The sequence below is a fragment of the Poecilia reticulata genome, chromosome 3 (assembly GCF_904066995.2).
Source record: "Poecilia reticulata chromosome 3, P_reticulata-male-v2, whole genome shotgun sequence".
Taxonomy (NCBI): domain Eukaryota; kingdom Metazoa; phylum Chordata; class Actinopteri; order Cyprinodontiformes; family Poeciliidae; genus Poecilia; species Poecilia reticulata.
The window spans coordinates 24,346,425-24,373,904 of NC_088832.1; the positions used below are offsets into that span (position 1 = coordinate 24,346,425).

Genomic DNA, 27,480 nt, shown 5'->3' on the forward strand with positions numbered 1-27,480 from the left:
GGGTTTCAACAACCTCCTTTACTTACACAGGATACACACACATACACACACACACACCCACACATGCACACACACACACACGCACTGCCCCAAGCCAATCACTCTCATTGATCAACCTTTCTTATGTGATCTTCAGCTGATCAGATGCTACCTGCTGTGAACTAGGAATCGATGGCTGATAAACGAGAACAAAAACACTCGTTTATCACTCCAGAGTTGAACGGATATCATTTTTCTCAGTTTCTCTGCTATTGACTGAAATGGCCGACGGGCCCCATGAATCAATCACAGATATGTAGTTAAAAAGGGGATGAAGAAAGAAAACAGAGGTGAAGTAATCATTGACATCATATTAAGATTAACAGGCATGATAAACTCTTAAGTATTTTTCTCCTTTAGAGCTACAAACCAAAAACAAGCAACGGTTAAGAGCCTGGAGAAGATTGTGACTGTGAGATTACAGATTTCAATATTTATCTCTTCTAACAGTATTATTTTAGTACTCAGAATTACTTTGCCTGTTTCTTGGAAAGTACCCAGTGTATTAATCTATTTTATAACTAAAACATACAGACAGCTGTCATCTTTTTAACCCCACATTTGCATTACTGAGGGTTACTACAAAAAGGATTTGTACAAATCAAATCTATTTTACTGAAATTTTTATCAGATCCCACCTTCCGCAGCAGATTACAGATTCTAAATCTTTTCCCTGTCTCGAATAAAAGCATTAAGCTTTTTTTTTTGATTCAATTACTGATAATGTAGTCTGCATGTGAGACAGTTGGTAAATGTCAAATGTATACTTTTTGGACACACTGAAGACACGTTTGCATGTCTGCATCTGACTGTGTTGCTCTTTGTGTACGTGACAGATAATGACTAAAAATATGTCTACAATGTTGCAGTGATTACTGAACATAATCCTAAACCATTCAAGGTAAAATTAACTCTGTCCACTGGGAAGCCAAATAACAAGCATTCTTACCGTTGGAGCTAACTCCCACCCACATGGCACCATAGTCGCTGATGTCAGAGAGCGTGTTCATCAGATGTTCTGTGTCAAATGGTGTGTCGTCGTCCTCAAGTCCATCCAAGAAAAGACTTGCACGTTGGTCATAGATCTGAAAATAACAGTAGTATCATATATATTAAGATGTTTAAAGTGGCATCAAATTTTAAAATTATAAATTTGTGTCTTTAATAGGAAATAAAAATATAATCAACAAACTATATAAAAAAAGAAGTGTTCTTAAAAAGAGTTATTTTCAGATTCCTGTGATATTTCATTGAGATGACCGAGTTAGTAAAAGCAACATGGGAAAAAAAAGATCCAAAGACGATTTACTGCTGGACTTCAAGTCAAGATCTAGTGTGTGTGTGCTTTTTCAAAAGGTTTCTGCACGTTATGTGTACATATTTATGCTTGTGTGTGTGTGACAACATGGGAATTATACATTCAGCTAATCTTCCAGCTCATTTCCCAGGTAGCAGAAAGAGCCGCAGGCTCTACTGCATGAGCTGCAAATTAGCTTTCTGTTTGACCAAAATTCTCCTCTCCACTTCGCTCCTCTTTTCCAGTCCCTCCTCGATCGGATCCATGAATATTAAAAACTGCATGGCTGACAACACTGTCAAAGCAGGAGCAGCTTCCTTTCACATCAAACCCAGGACAAAGGGAAGATACTTCTCTAAGAGGGACACCCACCACCCATACACACACCCTGCTACCATCTCTAACCCCCCAAAAAACTTTAATGTGCTCAAGCCGTCAGTTCCTTTACTCCAATCTCCAAATCCTGCATTTGAGAAACACACTGTGGGACCACTGATAAATGTGACTCTGCCTGTTTTACTAGAATCCCCTTCTTCTCCCTCATCATCTCCTCCTCTCTTCTGCAGTGGTCCACCTTGCTTTGTCCTTTCTCCTCATCATGAGGTCACTTGCTTCCTTCACCTTTTTACTGTTTTTTGAGTTTTTTCACTCTTTGTCACTTGTTGAGTTTTCTCTCCGTGTTTCATCTCCATTTTTATATCCTCTTCCCCCTCAGTGCACTACTTCCTCTTCTCATCTTCGTTCTTGTCTTTCTCCCTCATGTTTATCTTGCCCTGTCGCTCTCACTTGTTGTCAGCTCTTTAGGGAAGTTGAAAAGGTGTGAGGAGGGAAATAAGTCCAAGTCAAAAAACGCCTTTAGGGGATGAAGGCAGGCCCAGACAAGTGTCTGCCTCTCAGAGGATAGTTAAGACGCCCTGACAGACACTTTCATGATGGCTGATTGAAGACTGGCAAGCGCATAAGAGCACAAGAAAGAGTGCGGGAGTGAATATGAAAAAAAGGGAAGAGAAAAGAGACAGGAGGGAGAAAAAGAAAAGTCAGAGCACAGAGAGGGAGCTCGAAGACGAGGCCCTCTTTAGGAATCTCTGAGCCAGAGCTGTGTGGCTCTTGGGGAGATGTGAGGGACTTGTCAGGCTTGATGTAAATGAATCCTGAAACGCTTCATCTTTCTTAGCCACCGCGCATCCTTCTGAAAATCTCCTTTGTTAGCTTTCACAAACACTTTCCTCCCATTTCTTTTGTCTTTTCTTCTGTCCAGTATTCTTTATGTTTCGCATTTCAGTACTTCTTTGTTTATTTGGCAAGTTTTTCTGTAATCTATGAAATAAAATGTCTATATGGTGGTGGCAGTTAATTCTCATCTGAAGTGTGTCCACTAAGTCCAAGAAAGTTCTGAATTATTTAATAAAAAAAAAAGATGCAGCTTGAATGCAGCCCCCACCACCCCCCGACACACACACGCACACAAACGGCATATTGAAGGCATATAAAGTTTTACTAAATGTTTGAGCTGCAGCAGAATCTGATGGCTATCAAGGCACACATGAGTTACTGAGGCTGGTTCGATCAAATCCAAAATCATTTTCATGGCACAGAGTGTTTTCTAATGCCTCAAAAAACACACATGTCTGCATATTCAGAATATCCTGACTACAGTCTTACTATTTATAATGTATTAGTGCTGTAAAAATAAGCTTTCTTGTTTAGTGAATCTGACATAAGCTTCAACATTTCTTTACATGATCAAATATAGTATGGTTTGCAGGAGAAACATAGTAATCAAATTGCAATTTTCTGCAAAATTGTTTTTTAGTTTCTGTGTTGTTGAAACTTGTTAATGCTGCTTGATCCAATTAATTATGGACCCATATATGTATATATATGTGTATGTATACACATATATATGTATACATACATATACATTTATATATGTATGTACATATACATACATATACCCATATATACAGAAACAAACCTGCTGCTTTCAAAGAACCCTGTGTAGTACCTACAGTGTTATATTTGAAAAGCAATGTTTACTTTGTGTTTTTCAGAAAACTACTAAAATTGCAATTTCATGCATTTCTTTTTGCATTATTTGCTTTACCTCGCTTATTTTTGTAAAATCTGAGTCACACTTTGCATGAATGGTGCTATGCAAATAAAACTGCATTGTCTTCGTGTGTATTTTGTATGTCTTTTCTTTACACATTTTGCTTAAGTTTGTTACCTAAAGATTTTTGGTATGCAAACTCATCCACTGGCAAAGCATCTAAGCCCTTCTAAAAGCCCCAGGAAACTGTGAGTGGAAAGCTTTTAGTCATCTTTAGACTGGCATTTTGACTAAAGCTCTTCTCATTTTTCCTTATCCTGCCAAGAAGCCATGGCTCAGTACATATTGTTGACAACAGTCTTTCTTCCAAGTTACCTTCGTAGCTGTAGGCCTCAGCAAAAATGGAAATAAAAAAATCAAAGTACTGTTCTAGATAAATATGATAGAGAGCTGTCTCGTTTCTCAGAACTGTTTGTGTTTGAGGTTGAAAATCGACTGTAAAAATGAAAAAGACTAGTTTTAAAATAAGCTCTCAGATGAATGAGGTTTGGGCTAAAATACTGGTAGCTCTGGTTGTATTCTTGGGTTATTGCAGCAAACATAATTCAGAGGTTACACCTGTGAAGAAATGGCCTGTTTAAAAAAAATACGGACCACACCGAGTTCTCTCATTGTTGTGGAAATATATTTTCTTCTAAATAAATTGTCCTATGTCCAGCAAAGCAAGAGCTGTGTTCCTAGTCTTGGCAGAAATTTGAGCCAGTTTCACACCTCTAACTTTAAATGGACATTTGTTGTATATGAAGTCAACATTTCAGTCCACATTAGACAGAGAACAGGGTGTGTGGTTTAGGAATATTTCTGCATATTTTTACACACAATATGGATCAGTTGGCATCTTCAAACCATGACTTTCAGTTTGTATTGGAGGAACAGGAGCGAGTCACAGGTTCTTGGATCAATTTCTCACACAACTCAAATTTGGATAAGTAAACGAGATCATGGATGGATGAATGGATTTTTGTGTGACCTCCACATTGCAACACTAAGGACAAAAAAAAAACATGACTTCAAAGTATGATTATTCAATATTTTTAAAAACTATAAGGCATGTTAGTTGCTAATTCCAGAGCTCTGGAATCAGCTAGATCCCACGGCTAGTTAAAAAATAAATTAAACAAATAAAGTAAATAAAGCAAAGAGAGAGAATTTTAGATTTTACTCTCCTACTTAATTATAAGTAAAAAGACTAACATCAAATACTGAATCTTGGCCTCCTGAATCTACATTAACCAGGACACATTGTGTCTATCCTGTTATTGCCCTGCCTCTCTTGTTCTTCTGTCTCCCATCTTCTCTTGTCCCACCTCACCCCTCTGTACTCACCTTAACCCACAATGAACTGTTAGCAGCTCTGATGTACAGCCAATATTCTCTCTATCATATTAACACAACTTCAGTGTGTAAAGGAAGAGATAGAAAGGGAACGTGAGGTGGGAAAGGATAAAGAGAGAGAGAGAGAGAGTCTACAGAGAGGAGACATTTGTTCTACTCATCTCAGTGCTAAAAGATACAATTACCTCTCACAGCATATTATCCATGTTTTATACCAGCCCAGGGCCCTATGCCTTTGCCTTGCCACGCTTACCCCATGTAAGGCCCATATTTTAACACTAGCTATGACAGTTTATTTAAGAAAAGGAAATTGTCCCCTGGGAGATGGAGAGGAAGAGAGGGACAGCCGGGTGTGAGGAAAATGAGAGGGAAAGAGGGAAGGACAAAGAAGGTGGATGCACTGGGGGCAGTGAAAAGGGAAAGAATGAAAGATAGATGTGGTAACAAGAAAAAGGGAAACAGAAGGAGAGAAAATTATCTTGTGCTAAAAAAAGGGAGGAGAAAGTAAAACAAAATAGAGAAAGGAGGGGAATATATAAGGTGTTAAAGTAAGAGAAGTCATATGTCTAGTGTTAAAAAAAACAAGATTCACCTAGAAATAAGAGAGCATAAGAAGGGTAGACATGTGAGTAATATATGTAAGAAAATAAGATATCCCACATTTCTGGTTTAACATCAATAATCAGACACGATTATGCGACAGTCTACATGTTAAGATGGACCAGATGCAGGTTGCCACAGAAATGGTATTAAATAGATTAGTACATGAACTTAAGAGCAAAAAAAATCTTCAGTGGACATGAACACATGCATGTCTGTTGGTCTCTCACTATGTAATTGATGCCAGTGTCGTGCCCTTTTGCCTCTGATGCCAGCAGGCAGAGGGCTACCATAGAGGCGTCCACTACACCCCTACATAACAACCTTGCTTCACCTTCACACACATTCCCTTAACTGCACACACACTCATCCAAATGCAATTTATACAGAAAACATTAAGAAGTAGAAAAGGTGAGTTTAGTTTTGTCTTTAAATTGTCTACCCATTTTGTCATATTTTCTGTACAATAAATAAAAAACGAGGTTAATTATTCATACGTTGTAGTTTATCTTAATGTTTTTCAATAATATTAAAACCTGATGAAGGTCATACGATTTGAAATCACGTCCAGGAATGTAAAATAGCACACAATTTACTCTTATTACTTTTTTTTTCTTCAAGCAGACGTTTTATGCAAGACCTAAGATGTTGTTTTGGATTGAAACACCACAGGATTACATAAACACTGATATAAGCTGGCTGCTTCATATCGCTGATGTAGAGCAGCTAATTTAGAAGATGTGAAATGGAGAACTCCGCTCTACGTTTCAACAGGACGTCTCTTAAAAGCTTTGTAAGTAAGCTTTATGCTACCACTTGAGTTTGCATTTAAACAAATTAAATTCTCTGCTGGAGACAAATGACCAATTTGCTCTGACAACTCAATTAATCACAACCTTTTATTCACACGGATGTCTTTGGGATCATCACAACGCTGAACTAAAGCGTACATATTAGCGAAAGCTGAGGCTTTAAATATTTCTCATGTTTTTCTCAAAAATATTTAAAGAGTTTCTGGCAAAACATTATTTGCTAACTTTACAAATAACTTAGCTTATTGCAAATAAATTATTTATTCTGCATGTTTACGAATGGAAAAAGGACAAAGCAAGTAAGAGACAAAAGCAAAACAATAAGAAAACGACAAAAAGAATGTGCCACAAGACTCGAAAGTGACTGCAACAATGCAATGAGACCACGACACAGTAAGGAACAAATAATGTTCAACAAGAAGACATATTAGCTGTATTATGAGCACATCCATGTCCTTCACCTGACTTTTACCTTCCAATGACTAATTCACTCTCCACCTTAACAATGTATGTTTTTTTACTTAATGATTGCTTCTCACACTTCTTAAAAAATACAGACATACAAAAAACAAGCTTTTTGAAAAACCTGCAAATTGGTGTTGTAAGAAATCCTTGTGGATGTAATCCATGATTTATGTATTTGTGCATTCATTAGTAAGAGGAGGGAAGGGTGTGCAGGCATGCAAGTGTTAAACATTCATGCTGACATCTTGGGTTGCGATGTGACTGGTGTGACTGGTTGTTCCTATCACTGCCTCTTATATTAATGTTGATTTGTTCAGGCACTAACAGACGGAGACGCTCCTCCCCCACCCTGCAACTCTGCCGGGAATAAAGCAAGACCTCCAGAGGGAAGTTTTTATTTAAACCTCCTTTATCCTTCATTGTGGGTAATTTTAAAATAGGTTTTTCATTTTCATTTTCCTACTATTAACTGTCTGGTTTTAGACAGGATTTGGTAGCATGCAGTTTTTGATATTGGTGACTCCTTTGAATCATTCGAGGGTAAATTATTACTTGTCATGGCTTATAACTGCTTAATGTAATACTTAAATCCAGGATTTAACCTTTTATTTTCAGTTTTATCACAAAACAAAATAATTGAATACAGACTCTACATCAAATTACTTTTCAGCAGTCCTTAAAAAAACAACTTAATATATCAATAAACAATAAAAATATCACTGATATTTTTGTATACCTCGATACATTATTACCTTATTAACACCCAAATCATGTTCCATTTGAAGTACATGGATATAAAATGTTGAGCATTTTTCAGTGCTTAAATTTGGTAAAATTTTGTAGTGCAAAATGCTGGAAATATTCAGAAATTTTACATTAAATAAAACGTCTCCATTTCTGAGTAACATAAAATTTTAATTATAGTGCAATCTGTAATTTTTAAAAATAAATACTTTAAAAGGGCAGTGTTGAGTATTTTTCAGGGACATAGTGCCATTTTCTAGTACAATAAAGTGTAACTGTTGCCTTCAGTTGTCGTAAAAATTATGTATATATGAAACATAACTTAAAAAAACTGACTTCAATCTGATACCTTGAAATTAGTTCATCTCTTTTTACGAAGCTCCTACCCTTCAGCCCGTGATCACAACAAAGCTACTTCATTATTTACCATTCTTAGAAGCGTTTGACTGAGAAGTGGTTTGCATGATAAGCTCAGCTGAAAACAGTTCCACCAGGAGTTTGCTAATTGCTGCTACTGCTAGTCTACAGGAGTTGTTTTAGGAAGGCAGAGGGGAGGGGATGCTCTGTGATTCAGAGTTTTATCTGGAGACGCAAGATCCAAATGGGAGCTTTGTGGAAACAGATGGTGCTTTGTGAGAGCAAGAGTTTAGATGCCCCTGAATGGCTGCCACAGGAGATTCAAGGATTTCTCAAACATACATGAAACAATCTAACACTCCAGGTATGTTTTTGATGAGAGAATAATGTTATAACGTTATATAAAGCTATATAAAAAAAAATACATTTTACATAATGACCCCTCTTTGAATGTGTTTGCTCAAGGGTTAAGACGAAATTCAAGACATTGCAAAATAAAACTTCATAGCCACTTTAAAAATGCATGTAGTCATCCTAACATTTCATACCTTATAACATTTCACACCTAATTTGTAGCTAGCAACTAATTTACACCATCTTCAACAAGTCACAAATTTTGTCCCCATGTAGCTTTTAGAATTTTGTGTCAGTTAAAGAAAAAGGAAAAAGGAAAGAAACTTGGATAGAGTAAACACTTTATGTACAGTGAAGATTTCTTTATTTAAAAAAAACAGATTGAATATGTTTATGCTTAGAACTGAATGGAGTTCAGTAGTACGAGTAGACAGATGGAGAATAACCTTCTGCAAACGTTTTTTATAAAAATGCACTAAAAGATTAGACTTGTATTAGCTGACTGCACTTAAGTACACTGAGCTCACTCCCTCACTTCCCCCATCTTTCTTTCTCCGTCAGTCCTTCCTCCCTTAGGCTGCGTTTTCCTCCGTTGTTCTCTACATCGTTACCATAATCAGATAAGACAACTACCTAGGGAGCACCAGCCTCCCTACAGCACCTTGCTTCTGGCACCTTGAGTGCGTATGTGTCTGTGTGCGTGCGCGCGTGTGTGTGTGTCATGCTCCTGGCACTTGGAAATCGGTATTCCTTTTGACTGTCTTTTTTGTGTTTTGATCTGTGCAAACTGACAGATGAGTGGTGTGTGCATGTGTGTGTTTGTCTAAATGTGAATAGGAAGGGGTTCTGCTTTACTCCTTAGAGTAATATCTGCACTGTGGTTGACAGACTGCTACAAATTACCACTGAGTGGCGAGTTTGTGTCAGTGTGTTTATGTGACAGAGCGGGTATATAAGTGTGTGCGCATGCATGAGTGAGAACATGAGTATGCGCATAGTGTTTGCGTGTCAAGGATAATTATGATCTTTTTCCGAATGGTCAAAACAGATCACATCATCATACCATTACGCAAAAAGGCAGGCTGATTTACAGAAAGGTACAGCCACACAACACATTAAAATGCCCAAAAGCTGCATAGATATGAGGCACTTCAAGCTAAAAATCCCCACAAGCCTCACTCCATGTCTTGTCTGAATTGGCAAATTGAGCATTGAGGTATTCATAGACACACAATGACAACTTTATCGCTGAGAGGGATTCTGCATACTGTACATCTACTGTCTACAATGTGAGCAATCAGCAGCACTGCATTTAGCCAACAACAGGTTGGGCTGCCACGTTTTTCCACCATCAACACCCATCAGCAAACTGTAAACTAAGGTGTCAAGTTAGATCCTCTGCTCTGGTGAAATGATGTTGCTGAGAGATGATGCTGCAAATTGCTGAGATTTCATACAGCAGCTCACTTTTTAAACAGATCACAAAAGTGAGCAGGTTCAAGCTCACACAGAGCTTGGTATTGCGTTAGACCCATGTAGGGCATGTTATATAAAAAGAAGCATTCCACTTTTAAGTTAGATTGCAAATATAATAAAGCAATGAATTAAACTCTGCTAACTATTAAATGCAGCAAAATGCAGCAATTTAATTAAGATTATAAGTGATTATGTAGTGCAGTGTGAATTAGTGGTTATGTAATAGGAAGATATTACAACAAAGACTTTTTACACAAAATGATAAAGTGCAAGAAAGCAGATGACATAGATTACAACTATCTAAAAATATAAGGCTGGTCAAGGTAACCATGATTTCTCTGGGTCACATCTTTGGTGTTATTCATGATGATGAAAGACTGAGACTGTCCAGTGGAGAAATCTGTAAAATGATCCACTTCACCAGAGACCAGAATAACACACACAGGGATTCATTTAGGCCTCAAAACTCTCTCCACTTCACCAGCTGCCATTTAAGACTGATGAGAGCTGGTGAAAGACTTTTTTTGTCCAAGAAGGCCTTGTAATACTGACTTCAAACGCCTTACAACATTTCAAGCTGATATACACCACTTAGGTAAACTGAAGTAGATAAAAAAAAAAAACAAGTGATTAAATTAAAATATTTGAAATATACAAATAAATTGTGATTCAAGGGCATGCAAACATCAACATCATTGTTTTCAGGTGATCTTCTCTCTCAGCAGATATCTAATCTGACGATTATAATTTGGTTGATTTGAAAGTAATTTCAGTTGAATCAATTTGGCAACAGCTAAATTAATTTAATGCCATAACTGGTCTGGCTCTTTTTTATGTGTCTGAAAGGGATAATATGTCATTTATAAAAAAAAGAGTTTTAACACAATTCTCCCAAGTACAAAATAACAAAAACAAAATCCTCAGGAAGTAAGAGAGAATTGTGAAAGCTATGATAAAGATTCCTGACATGAGGAAAAACTATGGCATTACTATTCAATGACCCATCCATCCATTAGTGGGAGACAGACAGGACAAACAACCATGCACACACACACCCACACCTAAGAGGAATGTAGAGAGACCAATCAACCTGACAGTCATGCTTTTGGACTGTTGGAGGAAGCTGGAGTCCCCAGAGAGAACCCACACATGCACAGGGAGAACATGCAAACTACATGCAGAAAAACCTGGAATATAACCCTGCTTGCTGCAAGGCAACGGCGCAACAGTCACTGAAATCCTGGTTATGGAAAGAATAATGGGACTTGTTCAGCTTTTATTCTTTTCCTAAACCGTTTCTTTTTATGGCTTGTGAAGTAGGTTCGAATAAAAAAAGAGTTAAACACAATACTTCATAGAAGGCTTAAAATATGAACATAACAATCCAGTGTCTCTGATATTAATCCTCAAACCATTGAGATTTCTTACCTGCAAAGTAAGATGTGTCCACCTGTTCAGCTGTAGCCGGCCTTCTGTTCTGAAGCTCACGGCATGTGAGGTTAGGCCATCAGTCCGACTGTATCGAAGGGCTACAGCCCGCTCTGACACGGTCAAAGAAAAAACCAAGCGATTGTCTGAGCTCTTCTCCAGTAGCATCCTGTGAGAAAGAAAACACAATGGAGAAGAAATAAATACCAAACAATTAACATGACCTGAACTGGAAAACACAAAACCGCTGCTGCTGAGCACATAGAGCCTGTCATTTTGACATTTTCCCATTGAATATCAACATTACACATGACTGTGAGGGTTTGGATGTTGCACAGACACGCACGACCACAACGTGTCACATTAACCACCTCCACTGACATTTTATGGGGAATCATGGCTTTTATGAACCCAGGGCAGCATACCCAATAAATCAGATATTGTAGATGGATTCATGAGAAAAAGAGCTTTTAAATTCACAGTCGACAGTGAGCACATGCCCAGATTTGTATATGCATGTGAATGTCTTAAAAAAAAAACACTACGAGAAAAGAAGCTGAAAACCTGAAGGAACACGATGAAATAGTTTCAGCACCAAATACTGAATGATCAATATGTATTTGCCAAAGATCAAAGCCAGTCATTAAAAATCTTACAGATAATTTTATAGTGGCATTAATTTGATTTTGTTTGACGTTGAGGTTTCACATTTTATTTTTTCTGTTATTTGTTTCTTTGTCTGGTTCTGGGAGTAAACAGATTTATTACCTTGGAAAGATTCTGCACTCTATTTGCTGAACCAGAAGTATAACTGAGATGTACCTGTACATCTCAAGTCTTATGCTTAATTTGGGATCATTTGCCAATATGTATTATTAAATGATGCCTACAGCATACAACATAACAGATCAATACATCTTTTTGATATTATTTCCCTTGATACAATTTTTTAGCAGCTTTCGTGTCAGTGCTGGAAACTATTTTAGGTGTGATTTTATTCAAGTTATTGCTTCATCTTTTTCCTATTGGTTCTGCTAACTTTCTTTAACTTGATGAGATCATGAAGCAACATAAAATAAAGTATTGAGAAACTTTGATCAGACTTGATCCTGTTCCCATTTTTGTTTTTAAAATGGGAACAGGAAAGTCATAACAGACATAACAAACCCCAGAATATGCTGAACATATTTTGGATTTTTTTTTTTTTTGGAGAGGGTGAGGAAGAGGGTTAAGCAGCACTAATGCCATAAGCTTTTTCTTCTACTATCTTGGATTGTCCTGTACTGGCAGGACAACCCAAGATGGCAGCAAAAATAATTACTGTACAACCTAACTAAAAACATTAGGGTGGAACAAATAATTGCTTTGATAATTATCTGTGTGATATCAGGAAATAATGATGTCATTATTATCGGTCCGATATTGAAATGAATAGCATCAATAACATGTTCGGTGGTCAATGTGTAATTTTTATCACACTGTATGGACATGTTCTGCACAGAGTTCAAGTGGCATCAGTGTAATTTGAGGAAACAACTCTGAATTGTAGAAATAATTTGAAATAATTCTGATGTCACAACCTGACATTTTTCATTTTTGCTCACCAGTCTTTCTTATTTTCAGGTATGTTATCAGTTGTAGGCCTTTGGAATGAGAATATTACTATTGGTATTGGTTTAAAAAAAGTTATTGTGCACCCCTAATAAAAATACTTTGACAAGATAAAAAATCTGGCATAATCTGCTGCTGGGAGTCCAGCATTGATGTAATAAATTGTATGAGTTGTAAGAACAGGTGGTTAGCTCTGTCCATTGTTCAAATGAGGGGAGGGATGTGAAATCACAGGGAGAGGACGAGACAAAGAAATGGGGTGAGGAGCGATGGACAGAGGTGAAGACAGAGACCTCCTTTCATCTGGCTTCTTTGATAGCAGCCATGATCATCTGTACAACAAAAGAATGATGGGCAGCAAGAGCAAGAATAACAGAGGCAGGGAGAGTGAGGGAGTGAGAGGGGGAGAGATGACTCTATTGAGACGCATTCAGCCATACAGGTGTCATGTTCGGCAGGCCAAGACAACAAGAGTTTTCCATCATCTGACTCCCCAGACAGACGACTTCATAAACACACAGAGAAATGCAGCAATCAGGCAATCCCATTTCAATTTTACTAACAGCAACAGAAGCCAATACATTAACACAGTATGCCACCATTAGTGTATTGTGTCTGAATTTTACACTTCATTTTAAGCTAAATTGATCAAACTGTGGTTTAAATTTATCAAACCACAGTTAGATAATTCAGCTTATCAGAAAAAAAAATACATTTGTCATTAAGTCTGCACTGGTGAAAAAGCTGACTAAATAATTTTAGATCTTGTTTGAAAGTAGCATTTATCTGAATATTTGAATTCTTACATTTCTGGAGAATAACCAAATCAAGGAGGAAGAGTAAATACAATGAGTAAAACCTGAAACTCGATCGAATCACACTATACAGCAAAACATTTTAGACTTTGACTTGTTACCTAAAGACTTGAAACTTGACTTAGACTCCTGCTCTGAGACTCATGAACTGTCTCATATAATAAAGAGACAACAACCCAGTAGGTAAGCTACATAGTTCTGAGTGTAAATCATTTCAGGACAGAATAAACACAACTCGCCTTTGATGTCATCTCACTGGACAGTTCCAGCTTAAAATATATGAAGTTAAAAGCCTTTCCTTTTCCATTCGTTTACAAGTGCAACACCGTCATTTATTTACTTTTTGCACTTATTTTACAAACCGGATTCCAAAAAAGTTGGGACACTAAACAAATTGTAAAATTTTTACAAGCACTACAAGAATTTAGAAAAAAGGTTTTGTATATGGATTTACAAAATAGTTTACCAATTTCATTAAAAAATTATTCAGTACAGGACAAAAAAATTCTCCAAATTTTATTTAGTGGAATATGTAGAGAAGAAGTTGAAACTGACAAATCTTACTTTTGAACATAAAGCATCCTTTAGCATTTTTTTTGGTGGCAAGTAAATGTCAAATGAATTAAACATAAATGTTGATGTAAACATGTTTTTGAGGTGCACCAGATGTTGCGGATTTGATAAGAAAAGGTTTATTTGGGGGGAGGGGGGACTTGTGAGTCTCATTGATTGCTATTAGAAAAATAGACATGATGGCCAATAAAGTCAACAGATCTCTGCATGCATTTGCCTGGTCTACACCCTGGTGTATTTGATTGAAAGCTGATCTGAGCCTTTGTAACTGTGCACCACTTTGGGCTGGCCTAGGACATACCACTCTCCCTTTCTCCAACACTTAAGCAGACTAAGTAGGACATGACAGCTTGTTGTTTCCTGACGGCGATACTGACCTGGACAGGCATTACATGTTCCTTATGAGATCCGTTTCAGACTGTTTTCATTTTCACAAACATCTCCAAAACAGTAAGGTGCTATTTTTGATTGCATACAATATCTCATGCAAGTATGAAAAGTTGTATGAAAAGTTTGAAGTAGGGTTCTGCTCAGAGGTTAGGATGTGTCACAATATATCTCAAATATACCCTTGTGTTCTCATGCAAGAAATATTTCATAAACCATTAAATCTCATAGGGGTTTTACAAAGACAATTGTATGTCATCATCTATTAAAGATACCTCCCAACAAAAAATATTTCTTAAAAGAAAGGTTTTCCAGGTAGAGCAAAGCTGGGGAACATTCATACCTTCTTAAAGGTAGTTCTGTAGAAAAAAAAAAAATCAGAACCATGATTTTAATTGGCTGCTCCATTTACACTATTTTATGCTTCACACATGATCTGCATCAAACACATATTAAAAACTGCTTTGTAGTTCATTCTTAAATATCTAGACCTATAAAATAAAGAAACAGCAGCCAGAAAAGTAAGCATCATATAAACCTACCCAAGGACTCCAAAACCCCAGCAGTGTTTAATGACACAGTTTCCTATGAACAGACAAACTGAATGAAGAGAATGATCAGCATCATCATTTGTAAATCCAACTGGTAGGTTTGTACAATTCACAATTATAAAGAAAATAATCTAGAGATTTTTTCTACATTAAAACTGCTTTCATAGTTTCAGGATGTAATTTATTCATATTTACTGCATTTAACTTTCTATAGTGAAACATTTCCTTCTGTGTGTAAGCCTTCTTCTCTCAGGGACAGGAGCTCTGGTCACGGCCATTACACTCTCGCTATCTGATAGTTGACTCAAAATGTCAACTGATGCAGTTTACCTTTCAAGAAATCCCTCCATTACGTCAAAGTGCCACACTGATTAGTCGGTTCAGAGTGGAGCGCATACTAAAAGTTGTGTATCCTCCAAAAGCAACCCCCCCCCGCCCCCCAGAAACCCAATATGTTAGAAACAATGTCACTTAGCATGGAAGCTTTTGTTTTTAAGAGATTTTGCACACTTCTCTGTGCACTGTGGCTTAACAAATGTTAGATTTCATCAAAACATGTTCTATGTATGTGTAAATTTAGAAATGGATTGGCCACTTTTTTGTAAGAGAACACATGTAACTCAGAAAATGTGTGTTTTTTTCTTTTAAATCAATCATAAAAATTTTTTTTCAGCTCCTAATAAACAACAGCAAATGTTTAAATCTATCCAAATGAAGCATAAAAAAAAATATTAAACTACACAACTGGCAAATACATTTGGATAACTAAAACTTGTAAACGTTAAACTTACATTTCTCCAGTGGAGCTTGGTTTTAACCACACTGCCAAGGTGAGGGAACCACGTGGTCCTACTGCCTGTGAAGGAGGAGTGACCAGACATCCATCTTCGCTGGGCTGAAACAGTACACTGGCAGGTCCAACAGAAAGTCCATCCGAACTTGTTGTGCTTCCAGCCTCTGTTTGAGTCCCACGACGAGTGTCAACAATGTCTTCGGTTACACAGGTTCCCCTGGTAGAATTAGGTTTACATGTGTCAATACAGGAACCTTAAAAGGGTTTAATTTTAACAAGTACCTAAACACATTTTTGTCTAACCAGGCTTTATTCTGATGACTGGATTATTTTTTTGTTTTTGTCTCTATAATCTTGTTTTAACTCTCTGATTGTCCAGCAGTTTGTAACAGAGTCTGTGAATAGTGATTAAAGAATAAACGTAACTTATTTACAATAATGTAAGAGCTCTATTAAGGTATAAATACATTTTCTTTTAACTGTAGAGTTCTGTTGAATCAATGTGATTTTTAAGATCAAGCACTTTTAGTTGCAGTACATCCACTGGTACTTTATCCGATGCATATACACCTAGTAAGAAAGATACCGATTCTACATAGAAGTAAACAAGTCAAATAGAAAAATAATACTGCAATAACTTCTTGAACAAATAAAACCAGTTACCTGTGTGCGGCTAACAGTAGTGGGGCATAAGGTGGTGTGGAGGATCTATAGGGGCACTCCTGGACACACATGGCTTGAAAACACAAATGCAATTCATCCTGTGAGGAAGGTGACTGACAGTAGCTTCTCTGCTCTGGAACGCCACAGGTGGACCGAGGCGGCGAGGTCGACACAGGCTTGAAAGCTGCAATATTCTCCATTCGTGGGAAATGCCCCTGTAGAAGCAGTAGAAAGTGTGTCAAAACTGATTTTTTTTTAACATATACTTTCCTAATGACATCAGCAGCTAATGAACATCAAGGGAACCATACAAGAGAGTTATTCAAAATCATTTCTGGGCTTAGATTTTTATTTATTGTTGGGGTTTTTTTGTTTAGTCTCGCTTGTTTAATAATAGTTCCCAAAATGCCAAGTGATCACAGCCATAAAATGCTGGTACACCTAAATATGACAGAATATTTAAACTTGTTGTCCTAGAACAAGCATCAGTCTGATACTGGGCATAGTTAACACAGACTACATCAGTGTAGACACTGTTTATAAAAACACTCTTACCTGTGATGAAGCAGGTTTAGGATAGAAGCTCAGGAAAAGAAGTGTCAAAAAGGGCAACACTTTATGCCACCTCAGTCCGAGGAAATTCATCCTAATTTTTTCTTCATTGATGCTTTGATGAGATAATGAAAAAATAAGCCAGATCTGCTTGGCATAGATCCTTTTCTCTCTGTGCAGGATTGCACTCTTTTCTCTACATGAACACACACCCATGAGGTCTGTTTCACTCTTGTCTTCTCCTTTAACAAACTTCAGACGTCCTTTTACATCTTTTCTATGTTCTTTTCCATCACTGTTTATTCCTCTGGCCATCGTTTGGAACTTTCTTCGAATGCTTTTCTCTCTGATATCATTCTTCTCCTCAGTCCTCTTTATGTGTTTGACCCCATAGCATTCTTGAATCTTTAAGAAGTCCACCGTGGTTCCAGGTTCTAGAATCTCAGACGCAGGTTCTGGAACCTTCTCACAGGCCAAGGGATGTTCAAGAACCAAAATTTTGTTCTGAAGTCTCCCCACACCGTTTGAATAAGTGATGACTGTCATGGTTCCATGATTCCAGGGTTACAGGGGCATTTTTAGAGGCCAGTGCCCCTAGGGTGAAGCTACCAAGATTAGTCCTCTGTTACACGGTCTCTGTCCCTCACCCCCACACCCGCACACCCAGGAAAACCGCAACCAAAGCCTTCACATGATAGGTAGGATTTCACTATCTGGAAAAAGAGGAAAAAAGAGAACTGGTCAGACCAAAATCCAACATCAGACAAATCTGAGGAGAGTGAAATGCCATGCAGGCTATTCCCTGGCCAAAGCCCACACTATCATGTACAGCTTGATGGAGGCACAGCTCAACTGATACTGCTACATTGCCTCTCGCTTTTCTTCATTTTCCATTGAATTAAACATGCCCTTTTTCCTCTGGCATCTGGCCCCCAGGTTTTATCCAACTAAACAGGTTCTCAAATAAGTTTGTTGGAAATTGAGGCTTAGGCCAAAGCTCTCTTTATTACAATACTTTGCAGCTTCAATTTCACATTTTGACACACACAAAAAAAGAGGCCAGCCGTGTAGTCATCTGAAGTGTTATATTACATGGCCATGGCTCTTGGCTGTAAAGTCCGTTAGAAAATAGAAAAGCCTCCCATGTATCTAATAATGCATACTGTTCTCTATGCCGAGCAAACTTGTAAATCTATGCAGATACTCAAACATTCTAAATATATAGTAGCTTCAGGATATTTACCTGTTGTGGACACTCTACACAAACGTTTCTCCCCATCACAAGTGCGGCGTCGACAGACATTCAACTTGTTCTGGCGTGAGTCAAAGACAGAAAGCCCCCAACAGGTTGTCCCGCACACCTGTCCGCCACCGCTAACAGATACCGCTCCCCAAAAAGTAGTCCTTTCAAAACATGAGTAAAATTACTTCGCCCGGTGTTGACAGGTGGGGGGGGGAGGAAGTGAATGACAGCACAACTGAACTTGTTGAAGCTGCTCTTTTTTTGTCTCCCTCTTACGTCTCTCATTCACAACACGCGGCGCGCGGTATTAAGAAGATTACTTCGTGCTGCCATCTGCCCAGCAGCGCAACAGGCGGCAGGATACCGGGCGCACGGTAACGCTGCTGCAACGTTACACTGACTAGAACCGGGTAACGGAAACTTGAGAGCAGAAAGGGAGAAAGCTGCGCGTCTTATCCATTTTGCATCAAAAACAGAACGCCAAAACATTGCTTTGAAACTGCGAGACAATAATATACGAGTCAAATAATGACCCACCCACGCCTCTCCCCCCCCTGCATGGTTTGTAATGTTTTTTCCCCCCACCTACGTAGGACACGTCTGGGTTTCAGACAAGTGGCTCTCAGGACCAAAGACGAAAGCTACTTCCGTCTCTAAGCAACGGTAATCAGCCGCAGCCACTGAAAAAAAAAAAAAGCGTTGAAGAAACTTATTTGCATCTTCACATTTCCTAAACTTAACGTTTATCTGTAAGGTAAATCACCCTAATGTATTATCACCCTGTCACAACCTTTTTCAATCACTTGATCAGTTTAGCAATCAGACTGTTTTTCACAATCAGAATTAATTGCACAGCATCTGAAGACATTTAAAATAAAACTATAGCTACTAAGTGTAAGTCTATTATTGACTAATCTTATGAACAGTTAAGTAAATTATATATAATTAAATATTTTATTTACTGTTTCAACTAATTTCTAACTATTAGAACTATAGGGTCATTGTTTATTTAGAAAACCATGTTTTGCTTTGGACTAGTGACTTCTTCCTCTTTAAATTGTCTTTCAGTCCATGTCAGTACGAGTCCTTCGCTGTAGATAATGACTCTCGCTTACCAGTTTCAGCTGTCTTCTTTACAAGGTCTGTAGCTTTTGTTCTTGTGCTACAAAATTGTTTTCCATTAGGATTAAAGCAACAAATTAGCTCTTCACAAGGCATACATTTAAATTCAAGTATCTATTTTTTAAAAGTACCTCATCTTGCATTTAAATCAGCAAAAGCCTATGTTTTTCAGTGTAAACTGAACATTAGCAATGAATTTTTAAATGCTTGAACTCTCCCCTCTTTTAGACCTTTTCCTTTATACTTCACCTCAAATAAATTTCCCTAGGTAACATTCTTGCACTTGCTTTCACAGATGCATATAATTCTCCATTTCCTAAACCACACAAACAGAAACACAGAAGTGTAGGTGCCAATGTGTGTTCAGATTCTCTGCATTTTAATTATGTAAACATTTCTGCTAAGACATTTTTATTTTTTTTCTTTTCTCAGTTGACAGTTGTTGTTTTTTTACGTTATCACACTAATCTCGTTTGAACAGCTGCAATTTGCTTTGGTCGAACAAAGGCATTCTAACTAGGTTTTAATTAAGTGTTCCTAATGACCTTAAGGAGATTAGAGGTTTGCCTTCTAATCAATACCAGGCAGAGAGCAGCAAAGGGAGGGGAAAGAAGGAGAAGGGCGGTGGCTGGGGGCTAGGATAGAGGTAGGGAAAAAAGAGGTGGGGAAAAAAATGAAGGTAGTGGAGGGAGCAGATGAAAGCTAAACTGATGTAGAAAGAAAGTGGAGAGTGGAAAGCGGGGGATGTGAGATCAGAATGTGACAGATCAGTTAGTTAAAAAGTTTCCACTTGAAATGTGTTCATCAATTTATCAATATTTAAAGAAATCTGACCCTTTCTTGAAGGTTTCCCATGCATCTAATCGGTGTCCATGTCAAAGTGGATCAAAGCAACGTTGTCCTTGTCAAATCATATCCTTTCATTTTCTTAAAAACAAACATTCAAATAAGTCAGGTGGCGATTTTTATAAAATCACGAGGAATCTTTCTGTTTTAAAACTTTCATCACGTTTCCCATCTCTTTCCTTCTGTGTTTTGAGTGGGTGAAAATATTACGCCATGGCGTCGGACTATGATCATCGAGAGCTTTGTTATCCAAGAAGTGTTCCTCTTATGCACTCTTAACAAGACATTTGCATAGATTTGTAAGTAGTGTGTCCACAAGACAAAGAATAAAGTCCCACATTGATTGTGCTAATTTATTCAGCCAGGCACAGTCAGTTTCACAGACTGAAGAGCCATCAGAGAAACAGCTTAAAACTCAGTCCCACTATTAACATCGCTTGATTTTCTTAATTGTTTGTGCATGATTCATATTTATCCAAATTGTGTCATCTAGTCTAATAACATTAAGACTAATATGGTAAATATTGGCTGTAAATGTGATGTGGCTCTAACTCCTGAGAGCAGCATGAATATGTATGGGGGCATCCTTGCCCTCACTGTTGATTAGAAAAAAATGAATAAATTGCTGCATCCCTGCATTTTTTTTTTCTATTTTAGGTTAAATTTAATACATGTTAACACACATGCCACTATATATAGTGGTAATCAAAAGTTTACATACTCTTATCATTTACATTAATATTATTTAATAAAACCTTTGAACAGTTGCAGCATATAAGGATGATACAATGCTGGTACAACATTGACAGTAGGCAGTGGCGCAACTACACATTATTCAGGTGGATGCGAAAACATAGATCGGCGCAAATTTATTATATATATATATATAAGTTTATTTCTTCAATATTATTTTTCATGTCAGTGTTAATGTCATGGTGGTGTTCAGTGACTCCATGATACTTTGAAAAGGTATCATGAGGTTGAGAAACACTGGTCTAACATGACTGTTGTTTCCATCCCCCTTTTTGTTTTCACATAATGGTATGATCCCATATCCTCATATTTGATTGGCCACAAGCTGATCAAAACAAAGTTCTGTTGCTTTGAAAGTGAGAACTTAGCAGCGAACGAGGAAAACATGGGGAGAAGGCTCCCTCCCTCTCGTTTTGTTTCTCTCTCCCTTTCCTCCTCTCTGTCCACCTGTCCTGTGGTGTGCTCTTGTGCTGCTGTTTGTAGCCCCGCCCCTTAGAAAGAAGAACGGCTCTCGGTGACAACCCGTAGTTCACTTGATCGATTCTAAGAGTCGGAACGTTCGCGACCGACCCATCACTACAGGCTGGATATTTGAACGTTTCTGGGAGGAACTGGCATAGTTTTATGCCATAGAAACATCTTTTAAGCATCAACCATAAATTTTCAATTGCGTAGAGGCCATTCCAGAATCATAATGATTCATCTGATCCACGTTTGGAATCATTGTCCTTTATGATGTTTCTTTACACCTCTGAGAAATGTTCCAAAGTTCTATAAACTGGAAGATACTCAAACACAATTTTCACTCCCCACAGTGCAAATGAAGTGAATTTAATTTCAGAAGGGACGGAAAAGGTGCGGACCAAGAAAGAAATTCTAAAATAAACATATATGTTCTTTAATTTGCAGATGTCCATATGGTTGAAAGCGACGTTTTCTGAAGAAGAAAAAACTCTCCAATATGACAACACCTGAGCTTTTTGTACACAATATTTCTATAAGATTACATTAACATGAAAGGTTATCACACAACCAAAAAAAAAAAAAAAACATTCTCAACATATATAGGCCACATACTCAGTATGACAACAAAACCATAACCATTACAAGGACAATTAAGACCAATTTTATCCATTAATTATTCCTCTCTGACCTACATGTGTTTGATTTATCTGCTCAGGTCAGGACAGTGTTGCATAATCAAATGTATGTTTCTATGAACCTTCATACACAATGACAGAATCCCTCTTTAAATAGGCTTATACGTCAGTCCTCGGAAACACACAACATGCATGGTTGGCAAATGTGCCATTTTGAGTCAACACATTGTTTGCTGTGCTGATGTCAGGTTTTATTTTTGGTCCATGTCTTCATTTTCCCCGTCAAACACTTCCATGTGACACTGCTGTCTACATACTTTCTATTTCAGGCATTTTTGTCCTATAATTATGAACCTATCCCACAAATCCCTCTCTCCTCCAGTACCACTCCATTCTTCCATGCACTCCATTTCTGTCTCCCCTCTCTCTACCCCGAAACCCTGTTACTGCCCTCTATCACCGAGTCTCTTTGAATGTCCTCGTCTTTCTTGTCCTTGTTTTATGCAGCGTTTTCTATAAATAGGTATATATATTTTAATCCACATTCATCATTTACCCTGCTCGGCTCCAAAATGAAATGCTCCAGAACCCAGATTTAAAAACAATTTGGCTTTCCCTTAACGTTCCACACTTTGCAGCCTCCAGACATTCAGTCCATATTTTGGTGTGTATGTGTGTGTGTGTGTGTGTGTGGGCATGATTTCTGCCCCCTATTGGGGTTGAGGCCAGTGACACCCCCAGGGCTTTGCTGCCCAATCCCCTCCATGCTGCTTTTCTATAGGATTGAATTAACCTCCTGCCTCTCTTGACAATGCACATACACATATCATCATCCAGCAGCAAATTCAGAAACACATACATATACTTTGTCTATGCCAATCACCTTTCCCCTGTCAAAGCTGCATTAGTAGCTTGGGGCGTTTTGGAAACTATCTCCACTTAAATTCTCCCCTGACAATTGGCCTATTAAACTGATACAAAAATGTTGATTTAAACTACACTGGAATAAAGACTGAGCAAGATGTCAGTGGATGAACAATGAGCATAAACAGCAAAGAAGAAAAAAGGTTAAGTGAAGCATATTTTACTGACAGGATGAGAATTTGAAAAGAAACAATTAAAATATAATCATTATGAAATAATAAAAAGATTTACATCTTAGTTATGAAATTACCGGAAGCTAGGCAAAGGCAAATTTCATTATATTAATTTAATTTTATTGGGGAACTCATTGAAGTTTTAAATGAGGGAAAATATTTCTGTTTGTTTCTTTGTTATGCGTTTTTCAAGACTTTTATTTTTATATCCTACCTTTTGAATTGTCTAAATATTTCAGTGTGGAAAAAAGTTGTAATTATTTTATTTCAAAATAGTTCATAAGTAATGCCAATTCACACTAAAATGATCATTTTACAAGACGCTCTATGTCCACACAAGTAGGTCTAGAGAATACAGTTGAGTCAAGTAACAGATTCAAATCCAATGACACTTATTCCTATTTAAATAGTTATAGCTAGCTCTTAAAAAATTCGGTTTGCAATGCCAGCGTATAAAAAGTTTTATTTCTAAGGAACCCAGTCAATTTGCAGTCATTTTCTTGAGGAAGCATGTGGCAACATCCATCCATCCATCCATTTTCTTGCACCCTTGTCCCTTAGTGGGGTCGGGAGGGTTGCTGGTGCCTATCTCCAGCTAACGTTTCGGGCGAGAGGCGGGGTTCACCCTGGACAGGTCACCAGTCTGTCGCAGGGCAACACAGAGACACACAGGACAAACAACCATGCACACACACACTCACACCTAGGGGCAATTTGGAGAGGCCAATTAACCTGACAGTCATGTTTTTGGACTGTGGGAGGAAACCGGAGTACCCGGAGAAAACCCACGCGTGCACAGGGAGAACACGCAAACTACATGCAGAAAGACCCCACTCCGGGAATCGAACCCAGAACCTTCTTGCTGCAAGGCAACAGCTCTACCAACTACGCCACTGTGCAGCCCGCATGTGGCAACAGTGGAAGTAAATGATTCCGATTTAGCATAAAAAACAACAACTCCAGCAGAACCAGTTCCAGCATAAGATGCCGCCAGCGTTGACTGATTGTGGAATGAAAAAACTGGGAAGACACAGAAACACAAAACCTCTGTACTTTCTATCCTATAGAAATGTACTAGAAGTAATTCTGGTAATTTTCTAAATGTTTTTTTTTTCCCATGTTAATGTGACTGAGTTGCATTCAATGATTTTACTACAGTCCCATGTTCTTGAGGTAATCCAATTCTTCATCCTTTCCCACTTGGTTCGTTCTCTTCCTCCTCTCTCTATCACATAAGGTATAAAGTGGCTTTAGTGACTGCATACATTTGTGCTGCATGTGCAAGCTATAGATGAGGGTCAGCTGTCTATTTGCACTTTTAATGTCTTAACTCTATACGATGGGTCATTTATTCTCATTCTCCCCTTTCTCTGTCTTTTCTCTCTTCCCCTTTCTTGTCTTTCTTTCTGTATATATTGCTCTCAATCTCTCTCTCAGGACAGTAAATGTTTTAACTTTCCATTCTATGGGCCATTTATTAGGTTAGTGTACTTTAATAAATAGTCTGACGTGTCACTGTCCATTGAATTAGTGGCACTTTAAATCCCCCCACCAGTGGCCACTAGATAGATGGTGGGTTTAATATGCAGTGGACACTCTTTCTTAGACACCAAACTGAAGGCATCAATAACATGTGAGCACATTCAAATATTTGAAGTAGTATGAAAATATTTGTAGTGCTAAAATGATATCCACAATGATATTTCTTAGTTTTTATTCATTTAACTTTTATTTATGCAGGTTGTTCCAGTGAGACCCAAGACCTAGTTTGCAAGAGAGACCTATCTGGAGAAAAGTAACAACAACAAAAAATTTACAACAAAAACGCAATAACATTAGAGGTAATTAAACAATTGGACTTAATTAAAAAAGACTTTAAGATGAGTGCAAATTTCTCTTTTGTTCTTTTAAAAGAAATTTAAATGATCATAAAGGGAATCAAATCAATATTTCAAGTTTCTGATGGGTGCTCCAATTTTGATCGTACGAATATGACACAGAGGAAAAGAAAATCCTGAGAACAAAGTCTGTGACTGGACTGTCACAGACTTTCACAGAGGCATAAGTACTCCAGGAACAATCAAAGAGCAGCTTTATAGATGAAAATGTACAAGTGCATCAGTCTATGGATTGATAACGATGATCACCTCACCTGAGAACATGCAGAAGACAGACACACAAAGCTCACGCTGTCCTCCAAATATCCAGATCTAAAAATGTAAGTGTTTTTATGTGTTCTCTGTTGAACAAGAGGAGTTCAAATCTCTAAAACAGTGAGCTAAAATATTACTCATATTGTTAGTGCCAACCTGCCACACATTAGGACCTTGCAGGTCACACAGCCTAAAACAGAAATGAACACCATTCGCGACTCATCCTGTTCACTCTGGATCAAGACAAATCGGATCTTTGTTTTTTGTTTTAACAAAGACATAAAGCTGATAATCTGACAGCTTTGACATTAAATATAAATAATAAATTTTGGGTTTCTGGAGAATGTAGCAATATAAACTCAGCTTTGCAGCAGAACATGTGTAAAAGAACATAAAAATGAAGACACCACTCAAAAATGTGTAACTGAAGGTAGAGGCAGATTAAAGATCAACAAAGATATTGGAGAAATAATAAAAACATTCCCACTAGAGTTGTCAGCTTGTAGCCCAAGGCTCCCAGAGGTTTATTTGGTCAAATATGAATAATGTTTGGAGATGTCAAAGCATGAGAGGAACACAGAGGGCTGGAAGTTACCACATACGTTGCCACTCAGCAGGAAGGCAGCTCCTCATATCAGCAGCTGGATGAGATGCATTTTGCTCAGGACTTGCTGCCTCAAACAAAAGACTTCAGGTTTATTGGGCTCCTGATCTTGATTGAAGGATGTCTTGTGGAGCAGAAAGATGTGCTGGGGTGTCGTCACGGTAATCTGGAAACTGCCGTGTGTTTTTTTTTGTGGTAAAGTTCATAACTGAGCCTTTACCTATGGCCTTAAGATGAGAATCATGAGCAAAAGATCAAGATCAAAAATATAATTGTCTTTCTCTGTTGGGTTAGTTGCGCTGAAAGGATTCAGCTGAGGTGGTATGGCAGCTCAACAATATGCCTCTTAGGATAAAATGGGCTGGAAAATGTCACTAAGAACAAAGATGTCTGGGCTTGTCTTCTTGGACCCGTTTCAATGTTATTTTTTAATTTTTAAGAAAAAAAGTGAAAAATCATTTTCACTATATATATATATAATGCAGAACAAAGAGATCACACAGAAGCAGGCAAAAGACACAAAAGATACTTGGAGAAGCGAAGGTGCAAGGAGAAATCCAGATGAAGCCAGAGGGCAGCGGGGGGAAAAAATAAATAAAAAAAAGAGTTAAAGTGGGCATTAGCGATGCGGCGTGTGGAACCCACTCTAACACATGTTCCACAAGGTTAACGATAAGAGCCCCGTAGCAGCCGAAATGCTCAAGTAGCTTTTATTATATCATAATAATCAATCAAAAATAAAATAAAACAAATGAACTCCAAAAGGCAACCAAGTAAAATAAAACATCTGTGCGGAGGGCTGAGTGAGCGGGCAGCAACTTAAACCGAAGAGTGAGAAGAAAGTGTGCAAGAAGGCTATAAAAAATGATTCGCTCCACTAATATCTTCTTATGACATCTAGTTGAAAAATATTTGCCCGCAGGTCAGGGCTCCCCCCTGTTAGGGAGAAAGCTTCTTAAAACCCTTCATGGCTATATGCTACATTAAATATCTGCCCTCTGCATCCCATTTACTGTTGCTGGGCACTGAGAGGAGGGGCTGGGGGGAAACGAGGGAGCCATCGGTTCAAAAAGGTGTGATCTTGAACGAGAGACTAAGAAATAAAACGACACGACCAATGCGAAGTTTAGAAATGAAACTCATTAAAACAGAGATATAACCTGGTTATCTAAAGTAGCATAAGAAACTGAGTCTGATAGTTTCTGTCACAGAGAATGACGAACGGACAGCCAGTTTAAGGGGAACCCCATTTCCTGTCTGATTTCACTTTTCTTTTCATTGCCTACATGCAGTCTGTATGTGTACTTCTTGAAAAGAAAAGTAGTCTGTGTGAGTGTTTAGTTTTCTGTTTGAAACCTGGTTATATAGATTTGGCTTTGTGACATTACAAAGCCAAATGTGGCTACTTGGTGGTTCTAAATGAAATAAGTTTCCATGTGTAGGAAAACTATAAATCGACTTCTGTAACTCAGTGCTTGCCGTAGTCTTGTCTTGCAGAACTGACAACCAGAAGCATAGCTTGCTTTCTATTTGCCGATACTGTAGTTGTGGCAAATCATTATTTAGAAAAAAAAAAAAAAAATCAGAGACAGGAGGCTGA

General features: G+C 37.9%; 1 protein-coding gene across 3 annotated transcripts in view; it reads right to left on the reverse strand.

The window, feature by feature from the left end:
• ush2a (Usher syndrome 2A (autosomal recessive, mild)) overlaps positions 1 to 18,859 on the reverse strand; it is a 193,622-nt gene extending 174,763 nt beyond the window's left edge. For all 3 annotated transcript variants that reach the window (XM_081605303.1, XM_081605301.1, XM_081605302.1), the window contains exons 1-6: positions 18,206 to 18,859; positions 16,966 to 17,675; positions 16,411 to 16,625; positions 15,746 to 15,964; positions 11,018 to 11,186; positions 989 to 1,124 (exon numbers count right to left, since the gene is read on the reverse strand). In XM_081605303.1, coding sequence (XP_081461429.1) covers positions 989 to 1,124; positions 11,018 to 11,186; positions 15,746 to 15,964; positions 16,411 to 16,625; positions 16,966 to 17,508 — 1,282 coding nt within the window. In that variant the 5' untranslated portion in view covers positions 17,509 to 17,675; positions 18,206 to 18,859. The remainder of the gene's footprint in view (positions 1 to 988; positions 1,125 to 11,017; positions 11,187 to 15,745; positions 15,965 to 16,410; positions 16,626 to 16,965; positions 17,676 to 18,205) is intronic.
• Between the last annotated feature and the right edge of the window lie 8,621 nt (positions 18,860 to 27,480).